This window comes from Alosa pseudoharengus, unplaced genomic scaffold (genome assembly GCF_046254945.1).
Source record: "Alosa pseudoharengus isolate Yale_2024_CS ecotype anadromous, Long Island Sound unplaced genomic scaffold, YU_APseudo_1.1 YU_APseudo_1.1_scf_18, whole genome shotgun sequence".
Lineage (NCBI taxonomy): Eukaryota > Metazoa > Chordata > Actinopteri > Clupeiformes > Clupeidae > Alosa > Alosa pseudoharengus.
Genome location: NW_027468650.1, coordinates 32,421,345 through 32,438,844, shown reverse-complemented (window position 1 = coordinate 32,438,844; position 17,500 = coordinate 32,421,345). Strand labels below are relative to the sequence as shown.

Here is a 17,500-nt window from a genome sequence, read left to right as displayed (position 1 = left end):
AATGGAGGGAGGGATTGAGAAAAAGGTGAAATAAAAGAATTGGGAAGAAGGGAAAAAAAGGGTGTAGTAGAAGTATAGTATAGTAACCTACTCAAATACAGAGAAAAAGAAAGATAGATAGATAGACAATGAGAGAAGATGAGAAGGAGACAGCAGAAGTACCCAGAGAAAGAGAGAGCGAGCTAGCCGTCTCCCCCCCCCCCCCCACCCCTGAGCCTCCATCCTATTAAGCCACCCGCCCCATACCCCCCCAACCCCCATATACCCCCACCCCCTCGTCCCCCAGGCTTGCATCTCCTCCGTCTGCACTTAGCGCAGCTTGGCACAGGCTGGTCAAATCTTACACATCCGCTTAGGAGCAGGCAGCGGGCGGCCGAGTGAGTGAGCGAGCGGACGTCCTTCCCATCCAGGCAGCAGGAGGCTATATTTACCAAGAGACGCCGTGGAGACCTGTGCCCGCCCGCCTGCACATGTGCCTGCGGCGCGCCCCTCCTGGTGAGGTCCTGGGCATCATCTGCAGGCGTGTGGCAGTGCCAGGCCAGTAAGTTGGCCCAGAGCAGAGTGCCTCCCTGATGACTGAAGGGGGCTGTGCCAGGGAATAAGGGCACTGGTGGAGCACCAAACATGGGCGTGGGCACAGGGCATAGGCCTCGCCAGCACAGGCCCTGCCAGCCAGCCATGGTGTTTAGGTGGAAAAGATGTTTGTTTGTCTCTTTCTCTCTTTCTAACTCTTTCTCTCTCTCTTTCTAACCCTCTCTCTCTCTCACTTCTCTCTGTTTCTCCCTCTAGCGGTTCCTCTCCTCTCACGCTGTGTGTAGAGATGGCGGGTGTCATATAGCATCGTATGGCACAATGATAATATTACTAGGCAACATGGAAAACCTCCCTCCCTACAGAGATGCACCAGTGTGTGTTTACGTGTAAAAAAGCAGTCAGAGGTACAGTAGCAGTCATGTTATCAGACAACATGGAAAACCTCTGACTGTGGAAATGCCAATCATTTTCTAGTGTCTTTACAGTCAGATGTCTCTGTGCAGGGATCCTTTTCATGTGAGACACTTACAATAACATTGAGCCCGTCAGCAGCGAAATCAAGCACTGTCCGTTGATATGGTTCGATATGGCCAGACCCATAGGATTCCACTGGAGCTGTTTACAGCAGTATAACTCAATACTGAACCCATTTTGAACATACACAATTGAGAGGTGTTTACGTGTGTATGTGTGTGTGTGTGTGGGGGGGGGGATGTTAAAGTACATTTCCTATGTACATTTGAGATGGATGTTTGATCGGCAGCGTTATGCATATGTGTGTGCATGTGTGTGTGATACAGTACAGTTTGATAGGCGGCATTGTGCATGTTTGTGTATGTGTGCGTGTGTGTGTGTGTGTGTGTGTGTGACAGTATATGTCCTGAGATACAGTATATGTCAGTTTGAGATGGGTGTTTGATAGGTGCCGTTGTGTGTGTGTGTGTGTGTGATACGGTATGTCCTTTAGTGGTGTAAGAAAAAATGTATAATATCGAATATCGCAATATTTTATTCGCCAATGCTGTATCGATTTTCAAAAATATATTATTAATGTTTACATGCAAGCATTTTATTTAGTTATTGACATAGGCAGAACTGTACTGTATAGTGTACTGAATTGTTTGTCTAAAGCAAACTTTTTTTACTTACATTTTATCTGTATGATGGTGTCTTCTTTATAATGTCAGTTTTTCTAAAATTAGACTTAAAATCGCAATACAGTATATTGCCTTTTGCACAGTATTGAAATATATTGCAATACATTGAATCATAACCCATGTATGGTGATGCGTGTCGTATGGCTAAATTCTTGCCAGATTTTTGCACAGCCCAAATGTCCTGTCTGTTTGAGATGGGTGTTTGATAGGCCGCGTTTTGCGTGTGTGTGTGTGTGTGTGTGACATACAGTATATGTCCTGAGATACAGTATATGTCCGTTTGAGATGGGTGTTTGATAGGCCGCGTGGTGCGTATGTGTGTGTGTGTGTGTGTGTGTGTGTGTGTGTGTGTGTGTGTGTGTGTGTGACATACAGTATATGTCCTGAGATACAGTATATGTCCGTTTGAGATGGGTGTTTGATAGGCCGCGTTGTGCGTGTGTGTGCGCTGACGTCCACACAGGTAATGACCTGTTCCTGGTGGCGGTGCACGAGCTGGGCCACGCCCTGGGCCTTGAGCATTCCAATGACCCCACGGCCATCATGGCGCCCTTCTACCAGTACATGGACACAGATAACTTCCACCTGCCCCAGGACGACCTGCTCGGCATCCAGAAGATCTACGGTACGCCACGCAACACCCGTCTGGCACTCACTCTGTGTGTGTGTGTGTGTGTGTATGTGTGTGTGAATATATATATAGAGAGAGTTTGTGTGGTAGATGTTTTCCTCTCATTTTTATGTTGAGGTAGTGAGAGAGAGTACAGGGGTAGTGAGAGAGTACAATATGAGACAGAATATTGTAAAAAGTGCCCTCAGCCAGTTAATGAATCATAGGTTCTAACACCAAGACAATACACCCCAAGAAAAATCATGATACAACAAAAAAGAAAAGTACATATATTATTGGGAAAACACGATTAAAACTCAAAGTAAAATGGAAGTATATCAATCATTAGAAAGAGATCTCAAAATGGCTGAATACCTATTTATCATAAAAGACCCCCAGATCCGAAAACCAGTCACTAGATGCAGACTCAGTGACCACACACCATACACACACACCATACACACACACAAAAGAGAGGTGCACACAAGAAATCGAAAATGAAAAACATTTTCTTTTACATTGTAAGAAATGTGAAAACATTTGACACATGTGTGTGTGTGTGTAAATGTGTGTGTGTGTGTGTGTGTTTGTAAATGTGTGTGTGTATTTGTAAATGTGTCTGTGTGTAATTATACCCCCCTCCCTAGTGTTCAACAGCCTCTGACTCTCTATCTCTGTCTCTCTCTCTCTCTCTTTCTGTCTCTCTATCTCTCTGTCTCTCTCTCTCTTTCCAGGACCCCCAGACAAAACCACCCAGCCCACACCACCCCTCACCACCGCTCCCGCTCCCCGCACTCACCCGCGCCCAGACCCCCGCAGGGACTACCCACAGACGCGGCCTCCCCCCATCCCGCCGGCTGACCGCCCCACCAACCCCAATGGAAAACCGTCCATCTGCGACGGCAACTTCAACACGCTGGCCATCCTCAGACGCGAGATGTTTGTGTTCAAGGTAAGAGGTGGCATGCTGCTGCTGTGCTGCCCCCAGTCTCATATGGGGCACAGGGGAATATAGGCCCCAGTCTCATATGAGGTACAGGGGAATATAGGCTGAACCTTGTGAAATGGTACTTGCTCTGACATTCATATTGATATTGCTGTAATCTCTGTAATTATATCATTTGTAAACAGTCTTTTGCATTTGTGTGTGTGTGTGTTTGTGCCTGTCTGTCTGTCTGCCTGTGTGTCTGTCTGTCTGCCTGTGTGTGTGTCTGTGTGTGTGTGTGTGTGTGTGTGTGTGTGTGTGTGTGTGTGTGTGTCTATATGCCTGTGTGTGTGTGTGTGTGTGTGTGTGTGTGTGTGTGCAGGACCACTGGTTCTGGAGGGTGCGTGATAAGGCGGTGATGCCAGGCTACCCCATGCTCATCAGTATGTTCTGGAGGGGGCTGCCATCCAAGATCGACGCCGTGTATGAGAACGGCGAGGGCAAGTTTGTCTTCTTCAAAGGTAAACGCCCCCTTTACACACACAACCACATGCACACACATGGAACCAAATACACTCACATGGACACACACACACACACACACAAATAAAGTCCAAGAGGAAATGAGAGGAAAGACAGGAAAGGAGATGAGATGAGGAGATGAAAGGAGTGTAAGCGCTTGAGTAAGAGGGCAAGAAGGAAGGAGAGGAACAGAGGGATATGGGGATGAGCATGAAAGAGAGAAGAGAGGAAGGAAGGGTAGAAGAATGAACAGAACAGTTCTGAGAGGAAGGAAGGGTAGAAGAATGAACAGAACAGTTCTGAGAGGAAGGAAGGGTAGAAGAATGAACAGAACAGAGTTCTGAGGGGGAGGAAGGGTAGAAGAATGAACAGAACAGAGTTCTGAGGGGGAGGAAGGGTAGAAGAATGAACAGAAGAAGTGAAGAAGATGACGAGAGAGGAGGGAATGAGTGTGGAAAGACAAATGAGAGCCGTAAGAAAAAGGGGAGTGTTCTAATTAATGGCATCAGACATGCATCATTACACTCAGGCAAAATATGCAATCAATGCTGCCCTCCACACACACAGACCACAAACACACACACGCACACACACACACACACACACACACACACACACACACACACACACGCACGCACACAATCACATAGACCGCAAAAACACACACACACACAAACATGCACTCACACAATCACAATCACATAGACCACAAACACACACACACTCACACACATAAAGATCAACACAGTCTTTCTCAGTCGGACAGTCGGGGTAAGGTCAGACTGGTGGTTTTTAGTCATAATAATAATCAATTACGCACACAATATCAACCATCAAGTGAGCATATCAAGCGTCCAGTCATGACACATCATCATAGAAGCAAGATGAGAAGCTTGAGTCCTGACCACCGGAGCTGTTAGATCTTTTCCTGGCGTCGAATCCGACCCTCCCAAACACCCACAGAAACTCACTCGCAGCCTCATCTGGAGACGAGTCTCCAAGCCCTCTTCTGAACATGAACCTCCGAGCCCATTCCTAAAGTTGGATGCTATCTCTCCGCCCTGACCACTTCCTAGGGTCAGCCGTGGTCCCCTAGACTAGACCGTCTCCCACAATCAGATGACCGGAATGTGAACTCATTGGTGGAGCATGATGTGAGCGTCTGAACTCTCTCTGAGCCTGTGATTCTAAGACTTGGCGTCTCTCTCTCTCTCTCTCTCTGTGTGTGTGTGTGTGTTTGCAGGGAAGCAGTTCTGGGTGTTTAAGGACACCGTGCTGCAGCCTGGTTACCCGAAGGACATCACCCAGTTCGCCCGTGGCATGCCCTCTCAGAGCATCGAGACGGCTGTGGGCTGGGACGACGTGGGCAAGACGTACTTCTTCAAAGGAGACAGGTGTGGATGGATGTGTGTGTGTGTGTGTGTGTCTTTTAAATACCATGTGCCGTGCATTTGAAAAGGTCTCAGAATGTGTGCATTGTTGTGTCACATTTCTGTACAGTGCACTTTAGTATTTGTCAGTGGCAATGTAATGGAATGCATGTGATCCTATATTTGTACAGTACTCACAAGTAGATGTATGGATATAGCATGTGTATGACGTGTAGTGTTGTGTGTGTGTGTGTGTGTGTGTGTGTGTGTGGGCAGGTACTGGAGATTTAGTGAGGAGCAGCACACCATGGACCCTGGTTACCCCAAACCCATCACCGTCTGGAGGGGCATCCCAGAGGCACCGCAGGGCGCCTTCGTAGACAAAGTCAAGGGTGAGAACACAGTATTACATACAGTAGAATACAGCCACCACTAAATACAGCTAAACATTAACCCCCCTGCAAAGTCAAGGGTGAGAACACAGTACTACATATAATACAGCCACCACTAGACACAGCTAGACCTTAACCCCCCCCTTCAAAGTCAAGGGTGACAACATAGTAGTAATTTTGGGGTAGCTTTTTATGTTTTATGAAAACAATACTATATACAGCCACCACTAGATACAGCTAAACTTCAACCCCCTCTGAGGCCTCGTCCTACCACACAAACACATTCACGCAGTCACACCCACAGACTCGAGGGCCAAGACAATAATCCCTAAACACAATGTAATAATGTGGTTAACCATGGATACTGCTGCACCCTTTATTACATCACAATGAAGTAAACAGACTTCACTTTCTAAAAAGTCTTAAAGGAGCGATTTGTAGGATTGTTACCGAATGTTCTGTAGGCCAAAATCAAAACACTGGTGAACGTTCTCAAGACTACCAGACGCGAGCCTCTTCTGGGTTGCCAGATGTAATGAAACTAAATGTAGCTAACGTTAGTTGACCTGCAGCTGCTTTAGTGTTTCTTCAACCATGACCCAGCTACACGTTACGGAAACAGTGAAAACAAAAAATACCTCTCTAACCAACGTAACATATTGAAGTTAGCGATGTCGATGAAGTTTAGCCTAGGCTACCTGTTGTGGAGAAATATGGCCAGCTCTGCGTCAGACTTGATATTCTTCGTTTGACGAAGACGTCGCTATCTCAGGAAGCTCCTCCGATGTCCACTTAATTTGTTTCTTGTTTTAATTTTGGAAATTTGCCTGCCTCTCGTAGGCGTTCATGACTACAACAGACAGCAAGTTGACAGCAGTTGACAGTTGGCCTTTGCTAATTTGGCAACCCAAATAGGAGGACACGCCAGCCCATTATTAATACGCTATTCTAGAATTAATCGTTCAAAACATAAACGAAAAACTCATTTTTTTTTCATGGGTTTTACGGGGTTTTACGGGTTAGAGTAATGTTGTCAAATAAGCCATTACTTCAATTCATCGTGTTTCCTTACTCTCTGACAACATACGGTGATCATTTTTGGAATGGTTACAATTTATTTTCCATTATTTCCTACATACTGGTCCTTTAAGTTTTTATAAAATCTTTAAGCTGTTGATGCATTTAATAACTTTTTTTTTTAAATCTCTTTCTATATTCTTTGATCTGTTCATTTGTAAAGCATTTTACTAATGTGTGGGAATTGCACTATGGACACATTGGGGTTCCTTGCCCTGTGCTGACCTCTATTAAAACCCTCACTGTCTGGTGCTTGCAGGCATCACCTACTTCTACAAGGACAAGGAGTACTGGAAGTTCAACAATGAGCTGCTGCGCGTGGACCCGGGCTACCCACGGTCCATCCTCAAGGACTTCATGGGCTGCGAGGACCAGCCACCGCGTCGGGACCCGCCACCGCGCCGGGACCCGTCGCCGACGGACGACGTGGACCTCGTGATCCCGCTGCCGCGGCAGGACGAGTCGGTGCTGCTGGCGGCCGTGCTGGTGCCCTGCATGCTGGCGCTGTGCGTGGCGGCGCTCGTGGCCAGCATCTGCTACTTCCAGCGGGCGGGCACACCGCGCCACATACTCTACTGCAAGCGCTCCATGCAGGAGTGGGTGTGACCGGTGGGGGGGGCTGTGCCAATCAGAGAGAAGAAGACGAAAAACGACAACGTTTCCTGGCCTTTTGGGAGGGAAAGGGGGCTTATAGCTGACGGCCCCTCCCGAGAGAGGAGGGGGCAACAACACCCAAATACCCCCTGCACCCCGACCCTCCCTTAAATCCCCCCCCCCCCCCTACCCCAACACCCCCCACCCCACCCCACAACGAGACTGGGCAGGTTCCCGCTCCATACTACCCAAGGTGCATTGCAGACTAGGTCTTAAAGGTTTGCAGCGGACAGTGCTGTCCGCCGCTCTCCTGCACGCTGAAAAGGTTTGAAAAAAAATTGTATTGAAAGAACATGAAGGATGCTGGAGCTCAAAGCGAGTTCACAACTTGGACCTTTTCCTGTTTCCTCTTTTTGTTTTGTTTTTGTTTTCCTTTCAATCAAATGTAATTTATTTTTGAATGATGTTTTTACTCTTCCCTTTAAGCAGTCTTGAGGAGAACCCAAACCAAATAAGACTTCATCTCCAAAGAGAATCTATTTTTTTTTCTCTGTTTCTCTTGCGCTCTAGTTCTCTTGGAAATTTTTTTTTCCCTCCCTACTCTGACAAAGAGTCAGGAAATTCGACTGTTGTGGCAGTCTGTCTTAAAGGAAAAAAAAAGAAACAGGGGCCAAGATATTCTGCAATATTTTAACCGCCTTAATTACACATCCTGTTCTTCATGACAGAGCGTGTCTCTCTCTCTCTCTCTCTCTTTATCGCCTTGGTTTGTTTGTCTGTCGCTCATCTGTTTGGCTACACAGAACTGGCAGTGCCCATTTTTTTGCCAGGGAGCGGCCGCAGGGTTTGCCAAAAGGTCAATAAACACAACCTTGATGTTTGACCTCAACCATAACTATGAACTTTGCCCCACCCAGCCCTGACCGCTGTCGCATCCCTGGATCATTTTAGCCCATTTGGTATGCCAGGACTCCCGACTGCAACCCCGGCGTTGCGTTGCGTTGCATTGCGTTGTGTAGCGCTGCGCTGCGCTGCGCTGCGTTGCGTTGCGGGCATTTGAAATGAGACTGATGGGACAGTTTACTCTAGGCAGAAGGAACAAACGCTAGATGAGGCGCCCGCTGGGCTGAGCCGCCACCATACCACAGAATCCCAGTCCAGTGCGCCCTGAGTGAGTGGGGCCCCCATATGTCATTACAGGACACACACAAAACACACACACACACACAAACACACACACACACACACACACACACACACACACACCTCCTCAGGACCTACTCATTGTCTGGAGCCACTTCACTATTGCATCCGCTGGTCATCTACTAAAGAGTAGCCCATCTGTCGGTCACATATCATGCAGCAGAGGGTGGCCAGAAGAGGTTGCATCCTGTTCTGTATTTTTTTCCCTTTTTTGTTTTCATAAGAGCCTGAAACTTTTTTTTACCCTCCCTCTGCAACGGGTGGACAGGACTCCATAAATCTTTGCCTCTGTTATGTAAAAAAAAAAAAAATAACATACATATTTCTTTGTAGTTCTTGGTACAGTGAAAACAAAACAACATTTCTTTCGACCTCAAGATTTCAAGTGGTACAATTAAAAAAAGATATATTCCAGTGAGCAAAGCCATTGTTTTTTCTAAAGTATGACTAACAAACAGAAGGGGATGGGAGCAGAGCATGAACCAGGTCTCTCGGCCTGTCTGGAGGCAGTGGTGACTAAGGCCATTGCATGGTTTGAATGATGGCCGAGGGAAACGAATGGGAGATCCCTTAATGACTTTCTGTACACCTCGGACTGGGACCATGGAATAGCCCTGAAGAAGTGAATAAAAATGATCAATATATGATTCATATACCCCGAGTGTTTATGCTGTGGATGCATTCGTAATGTTTAATAATGTGTGTTTGTGTGTGTATACCAGTATGTGTGTATGAGACTTGTTAAGACCTTGGATTTTTAAGATTTTAGTTGTTTTCTCAAAAAACAAAACATTTAATGTTTTAATTAAAAAAAAGAAGAATGCCACTAAATTAAAAAATTGTCCGAATAGACCAAACTAAATAGAACCTTATTATTCCAAGGTTAGGAGTGGTGATCTTGACCTGCATAGAATCCTGGCTATATCTAAAGCTTTATATGGTTATCTGTAGAAAACCTAAAACCATCTTGTTTAGCAGGAAATACCAGGAGCAAAGGCTCACAGTCTTTAATTGAATAGTGTATTGGATTATTTTTAGAGTTGGATACAAATCTGTGCCTGAATTATGAGATAGCATACAGCTCTGGTATTCAAAGGAAAACACAGTATACAGACAGCCATGGAAACGAAGGGGTGCACAGAGCATACGCAGTAAGGCAAATGGACACAAATAGAATATAAATGAAGGGGCACAGGGCATACTCAGTAAGGCAAATAGTTGGCACAAGAAACACTTGCTGAGGAAGACCAACTGGCACACAGACATTCAGCATGAGAGCTGTGTGTATGTGTGTGTTTGGGGGGGGGGTAATTTTAGTGCCTGTCCCCTGCAGGATGGACAGTGAAACAGACAAAAAGACACTCAGCCATCAACCACTCAAATGAAATGAAACGATTTGATGAAACTCAGTATTTTCATTTGTTCAGTTGAGATGTATCCATATATGACATCAAGTGTTTGTTTTGGTGCTTTGACTCGCTGATGGAGACTGGCAGCACCGCTTGAGTTGAGTACAGGACACGTGAAGAGTGATGTTTGTTGTGCTAGCGAGTTCCGTCTTCGGTTGGTGCTGTTTTCTTTTTCTTGTTGTTCTCCTCCCTCCGGGCCAGTGTTGTGGGAACGCAGCCTAAACTCAGTGCAAGTTGCACTCTCCTAATTGGTCACATGTGTTTGCTAATTAGGCCCAGGTGGTCATTATTTAACTAACTCCCGCTTGGGCTCAGGTTAGTGCTTAAACGTCTAAGTGGATGTCGGGCCGCTGGAACAACAGAAAAAAAGGAGGAGGATAAGACCTGGCGGTTCCATCTGGACTTGGATTAAGTCCACAAGAACGAGAGTTCTGGTTCCAGATCAGACCCTCACTAGGCCCCAAAGGTTCTCTCTGTAAGCCTCGTGGATATCTCTTTCTCTGCCCTTGTGCCTGTCTTAAAAACACATGCCTTACTATATAACTACTCTTCAACTCTGTGGTTCACAGGTTAGTATTTAAGGGGTTGTACTGTCAGTTAAGAAGAATGTGTTGTTTTGTATGTGTCTTTGTCTTGAGTATAGACACTCCGTCTCTGTTGCCATTGTTGACATGAATAAACTCCTGAATCCATTTCCACTGTTGCCATTCCACTTGTTCATGTGACACATGCATGTCCTCCATCTTGTGGCCCCTTCATTTCCCACAAATACTAATGAGACATGAGCATCACATTTGATTCCCAGATCAGACTTAAATCCTATCAGGTAAATTTGACAACCGCCATGACATTTGACATAGTAATTCAACAGCTGTTTGTTAGTAGGACACAAGGCTCTAGTGAGTATGTACAAATATTTGAAGTGGATCTTCATGATTAACAGTAGTTTCTGTTGTATGTATCACAAAATGAAACCCCAGTTGTCATGACAGCATGTTTGTTTTTGGGCTTGCCAATGTGACATGCGGTGATCAGATCAGAGAGGGATGTTCAGAGACCTAGACCTGGGTGTTTTAACAGTGCCGATGAAGACAACATATTATTATCCAGGTGACAGGCAGGCATGGCCTGTGTTGCGTCAGCATCGTCGCCCTCTCTCCCACATGGTTATTTCTGCCTCAGTGGCGCTCACTGCTGCTGGAGTTCTTCTCATTCTTATACGGTTGCCATAGAGACGTTACCTTTACATTCTCTCCAGGTGAAGGCGGTGAGTCACTCTCCCCCATCCCCTAAGGGGTTGGAGAGCGGCAGGAAATGGCCAGTAAACTCAGCAGACCTTTCATGACAGGAGTTAAGCACTGTCTGTCTCTCCACAACAATGAGTCCAGCAATAGAATGTAAACGCATCCATAAATAATTTAAACCGAAAACATGAACACTGTTTAGAGACTTGGTGCAATCCAACTACATTCCTGTGGCCACCCAATGGCCTTATGCTTAACTCCATACTCACTCATACCCATCATATAATAGTCTCAAGACAACTGCCCCCCCAACACCCTGAGGCCTACGCCTGCTCTGATATCATCACTCCCAGATCCCCGTTCAATTACTCCAGCCCTGCAGCTGTTTGATGTCAGCCTCCCCCAGCCAAGGCGAAGGGAGGGAGTGAGACAGAGGGAGAGATGGAGAGAGAGATGGGGGGGTGAGGAGAGAGAGAGGTCGCGATCCAGCCTCCAGTCATGAGAGAGGGCCGCCTCCCTAGCTATCACTCTCCAGCAACCCAGAGGACTGAATAACTCACCAGTGTGTTTGAGTGTGTATGTTTATCTGTGTGTGTGTGGGGGGGGGGCATCTGTCTTCTTTTCTCTTTCTCACGTCCTGCTTCTCCTCTCATGTTTCTCTGTCTCTTAGGAACATGTCTGTATATTTGTTTCAGTAGGTGTTTCACCCTGATTCTACTAATGGTGCAATCTATTTGGGAATATCACTTATAGTCGTATTGTACAGGAAAATGCAAGCTAACAGAAAGGATCTGGAAAATAGAAATTCCAACTCAAACGCGAATCTTGAAGAGGAAGCGTATCCTCCTTCCCTTTCCTGAGCACACACACTTGTTTAGGGCAAAATCCTGAATGAAATATTAAATATATATATTTTACAATCCTCTGATATTTACAAACAACAATGGTAACAAAAGTAACATTTAGTCTTTCCCTAATAATTCCCAAGGCACAGGATAAACAAATCCACACGTGTACACACGTACTGTACAAACACACACACACACACACATCTCCCTTTCCTTGGCCTCTCCATAAGGCAGAGGTCCACTCAAGGCCTGAACAGAATGAACATTGTTTTCCACTCATCCTTCAGGAGAGCAGCTGCTGGTAATTTGAGAGTGTGTTATTTTTTCATACAGAGGGGACTAAATTCCTTCAGCTCCTCTCCCAGCTTCAGCATATCAGGAGCCACCGAGCAGCTCAGCCAGGAAGATCTGGTCAAATTGCGCTTCAGCAGAGCGCTCGCACCGGTGTCAGACGCATTTGTCTTGTGCGTCTCGACAATACACCTTGTGTCAAACAAAATAACACCTTCCATTCAAGTTCCCTTTAACTGACACGAATTCAGCTCACTATTAACGCTGTTAATAAGTAATGTTAAACTCTCGACACATGCCCTTGCAATAATATGTTTAAAACCAATTAAAAATGACTTAGTCAAAACAAACTGAACTTGAAGCAACATTTTGTAAAGTAGTTCATGCCGTAACTTACTGGATGTAAGTCATGTCAGTGATGCTGAACCACAGAGCCTTAAGTGAACACACCCATTTTCCATCATTCCCCTGTCAAGCATTTCAGGGTTTTAGCGGTGGCAAGCAGTGCAGTGTTTGACTAGTATCTGTCTGCACCAGCAGTCCTGGACTCTGTTGCTGTTTGCTTGGGACGGACTCTGGGAGCATGTGGTTCCATTTTCCACCTGAGCCTAAGGCTCAACGCAGCCAGGCCGCTCTCCCGCCTTCTATTTCCTCAGCAAATCGCCTCGAGGACCTTAGCTCTCAGACCTACTTTGTCCCCCCCATATACCCTTTTTAGCCAATGAACCTTCAGGCCCTTGGTTCTAGTTCCCAGCTCTGCTCCGTTCTGTCCCGTCCATCTCCCCACTGGGCCGGTGACCCGAGCTCAGCGGGTTCCACGCCGGCTCGCGCAGAAAGCTGTGGCCTTCGTCGTGTGCCAGCCTTGTATTTCTGTTTTACCGAGGGGTATAAAGCTGTCAGGAGGCGGCCATGTTGATGAGACTGACGTCTCTAGTTCTGCCTCCCCACAAAGCACACTAGCCTTGACCTTGACAAGGGAGAAAAAAAGTCCCCCAGTTGGCTGAAAAATCAGATTTGGCTACAACACTAAAACCAACAATCTATATGGACGATGACAATGGACAACTTCTATTTAAATAAACATCTGATCATACTCACACATGAGCTATGCACTTCAAATAAACACTGCACACTACAGTAAGACAAGGTGAGAGTCTGGAACAGAGCTCACCAACAGCCCAATCACCACACTCAGTCACTTACGCATCTGTGAAAATGTTTTCTTTTACATTATTGAGAGCTGAACTCAATGAACCCGGTGAAGTGGAGTGTACTAGGTCATCAGGGGATGGATAAACGGTTTGATTTAAACATGTAGGGTTCTTACAGACAGGACACCAAAACACAAAGCAAACGCTTCATGAATGTTTTTTAATGTCTGTCTGAAGGAGCCAAAGCTAAGTTATGTATGTAGCACAGGAAGGAACTGGCTGGTCATTAGGACACCAGCAACCTTATAAAGTAGGTCATAGGTCTGTATGTCAAACGGAGCGTTTTTAAAATGTCTGAGATATTAGCAAACGGTATGGATTGATGGAGGTCTATTAAACAAACAGGAAAGCTGATTCATCGTTTAGCAAGATATACGCACTCAGTCATAGTACAGCGTATTTCAATTTCAATTAAACTCCCAAACGGATCCACTTCATCATGTGTCCTCTGATTCTAGCCCCAGCAACACACCCTCGCTGGTGGCACATTCATTAAATCTTCCCATGTGTTTCATATCTCAGGGCTTAGACAGCACCAGCGTGAAGTCTTGCACAAGTCGCCATCTACAGCACAGGCTGATTTGCACCTTCGTAGGGTGACCAGACGTCCCGAAAAATTCGGGACAGTCCCGATATCCAAGCAGTTGTCCCGAATCCCGAATCCTGCCCTAATTGTCCCGAAAATTATACTCAATCAGAATACTTAGTAGTTATTTTCTGATAAACATTAAAAACTGTCCGTAGAGAGGTTGAGTCGACTGCATGCAGCCCCTGACGGCAGCTAAGTGTCTGGATGCAGCCCGGCTACTTTGTTTCTTTTTGACGTTTTATAATTAGGCGCAAATATGCACTGATTTCGCGAAGCCGAGGACATTGAATGTGCAGGCAGCGCAGCAGGCAGAGCCAGCGTGTGTGCAAAAAAAAAATACGTCGGAAGTTCGGCCTAATGTCCATGTCGTTTTAACATAATCTACTTAATCTAACAATTATTTTGTATTCTTACTTAATGACCCATAATTTTGGCAAGTCTGATTTGCACTGTTACGCAGTCATTGCTTTTTTTTAGTTTTTTTCCCACAATGACATTTTGAGTTCATGATTTCTCTGTTGTATTTTGAGGCAGACTTGATGTTTGAATAAAAATGTGTTTTGGTACAGGTTTGAAAATTCGCTGTAGGCCTACCATCCGCCCCCCCGCCCCCCCGCGAAAAAAAAGCGTCCCGAATTTCAGCCAATCTCATCTGGTTGATTCAAGGTGCTGGTCACCCTAGCACCTTGAATCAGTCAAGGTGATTCCAGGAAAGGGGCTGAAGTGCTGGGCTCGTGGAAGCCTCTCTTCTCTCACAGGCACAGCCTCCTGAGCCAGCAAGAACAGGAATCAGATGTCCTCATATCCCAGGGGGCCGTGAGGTGGGGAGGCGGGGGGTGGGGGGTGAGGGAGATGAAAAGAAAGACAGGCGGGGGAGGTTATGGAGGAAGGGTGTGGGGGGTGGTAAGAGAGGCGAAGCAACATTAAAGTGCTTTGACAGGCCGGTCCTGAGCCTTGTACTGACTGGCGTTCTACTGGCCCGATTCCCCCGACGACCTTTGTTCACACTGACCAGGGGAAGTTCCTCTGAGAGCGGGGAGGAAACCTGAACACACCTCACTCACACACGCACACATCCCACACCCAAATCACGCATTTCCCCCAGCATGCTGCGCACTCACCCGGATCCCACCAACTACACTCACACACCACACTCAAATCACGCATTTTCCCAACATGCTGTGCACTCACCCCTATCCCACCTACCACACTCACACACCCACTCAAGTACTTCCCAGCATTTCATCAAATGACTCATACTGTATGTAATCAATCACACACACACACACACCTATTGCACTCACTCCTTTTGGCAAGTCATTAGCCACCACAAACGTCAAGCTATCCAGTTTCCCAACACACACACACACACTTCACTTCCCAGCAGCAGCACTTCCTATTCTGCAGATATTAAGTCTTTCCAGGATCTCACCATAACAATCATGGAATCATAACAAATAAAATGGCGACCCTTCACCCTGCCCATACATCTCCCATGAGACAGCCAGGTTGAGCCCTAACACACTCCACTCCACACAGGCCAATGAGAAGAGGAGCGTCAAGACAACCAGCCAGCCTCCACTTCCTCCAGCACACTTGGGCATGTAGGGCCAGCGCACAGACTTTTCCACATACCGTACAACAATAGAGTGAACCATACAAAGAGTGAGAGAGGGGGAGGGAATGAGAAAATATCTGTGTGTGTGTGTGTGTGTGTGTGTGTGTGAGAGAGATAAAGAAAAGAGTTGGCATCTCAACAGAGTGGAGGCAAACCACAGTCTAAACACTCGTACATAAATCATTCACATTGCTATTATGGGGCCTTTACAGTGTTGTGCTACGATAATATACTACAAGCTGACATCTTATATATAAAGCAGATATGGAAAATTTGTGGCCATAGACTAAACTTTAAAAATGGAAAAAGCTCTGTCCGCGGGTGATAAGGATCGACCAGTCAGGAAGGGGATACAGACTGCGCTGCCAGAGGTCCACTTGGGAAGGCGTATTTGGGTCATGGACGCCGCAGTCCGGGGGTCCTTCCTGTCGGCTATCCTCAGGTTCAGGCTGGTCCGGTCGGGTCCGGTCAGGCAACGCAGTCCCGTGATGGATGACAACGAAGTTCCAGTTCAGTGGACAGGAAGCCGAACAGCCAGCCAGAGGAATGTTTATCTACTAAGACGTGGTGGTGCCCATGCCAGCCACACACACACACAGATACACACGCACGCACACACACACACATATATACACACACACATACACAGACACACGCATAGTCTGTCTCTCTCTTTCTCAAATAAACATACACTCACACACTCTCCCTCACAGACACACACACACACACAGACTTGTGGCGCGGTAGCTGATGTCAGCACAAGTAGACTGATGGCCGGCCAGACTGGCTGTTTCTCAGTCTGTATTCAGCACGAGTTCAGAGGTCAGTGGAGCTTTGATAAAGATCAGACTGGCAGTCACTCACACACTCACTCTCACTCATACATCACTGTAACACAAGCAGACACCAACACACACACACACACACACATACGCAAACACAGAGACAAACACACACACACACACGACTCACTGTTCAGTCATACACACATAAACACAAAAAAACACACACACACACATATACAAACAAACGCCGAGACTGGTTCACACACCCACAATGGGACTCTTTCCTTGAGCAAAGCTGCTAGATGCTGAGTCCCTAGAGGCCCAGTCAGGACGCCAGGCACTCTGTGGCACTGCAGGACATTAGTGGAGCTACTGAGGAGACACCGGCCTTTGTGGCACAGCCAAGACTGCTGGGGCCGCATGGGGAACACGGCTTCCTGTGACATTATTAAAAACAAGGCCACAAATCACATCAACAGTGAGCCCTTGCCTACCATCAGGGTGTCATCATGGCAGACCCACAATGATCTGAGATCAGTTTACACTAACTACCTCTGTCACCGAGTAACTCGAGCTTTTGTTCACACACACATACAGGCTAATTTCCAAAGTCACTTAACCATTCATTCTCGCTCATTCACACCAATTCACAAGTGTAATCTATCAATCAAGCTTTCTTAAACACATAGACACACTCCATCAATCACTCACCAACGGCAACAGACACACACACACACACACACACACACACACACACACACACACACACACACACACACAGTCTGACCAAGACAGGGCTACCCAAAGGGAGGTTAAGTGAGGTCACTGAGGAAGCATTTAAGTTCTCCAAAAACAGCACGAGCGGCTTTGGTTGAAAATGTACTCCAAGGGCCAAGTCAAATGTCAGTTGGGTTTTACCGCCACATAAATTAGTTTTAGGACCTCTGAACTGTCCCGGTCTGTACCTACCCTCAATCCTTTTTCCCACAGACCACAACACTTATTAAGATGAATGCCCGGATCTGTGGATCTGTGATGCGCGGGAGGGGCGAGACTCCAGGCAGACAGAGGAGCACTGAGATCCACTTCCACCCCCGGGCAACAAACAGAAATATACACAC

The 17,500-nt window shown here is 46.5% G+C and overlaps 1 protein-coding gene across 1 annotated transcript in view; it reads left to right on the top strand.

Moving 5' to 3' along the window:
• Window positions 1-10,491, top strand: part of LOC143131371 (matrix metalloproteinase-16-like) — a 30,480-nt gene extending 19,989 nt beyond the window's left edge. The window contains exons 5-10 of the mRNA XM_076290973.1: window positions 2,155-2,316; window positions 3,036-3,253; window positions 3,609-3,747; window positions 4,992-5,142; window positions 5,395-5,510; window positions 6,847-10,491. Of these exons, the coding sequence (XP_076147088.1) occupies window positions 2,155-2,316; window positions 3,036-3,253; window positions 3,609-3,747; window positions 4,992-5,142; window positions 5,395-5,510; window positions 6,847-7,193 (1,133 nt within the window). The 3' untranslated portion in view covers window positions 7,194-10,491. The remainder of the gene's footprint in view (window positions 1-2,154; window positions 2,317-3,035; window positions 3,254-3,608; window positions 3,748-4,991; window positions 5,143-5,394; window positions 5,511-6,846) is intronic.
• The last annotated feature ends 7,009 nt before the right edge of the window (window positions 10,492-17,500 follow it).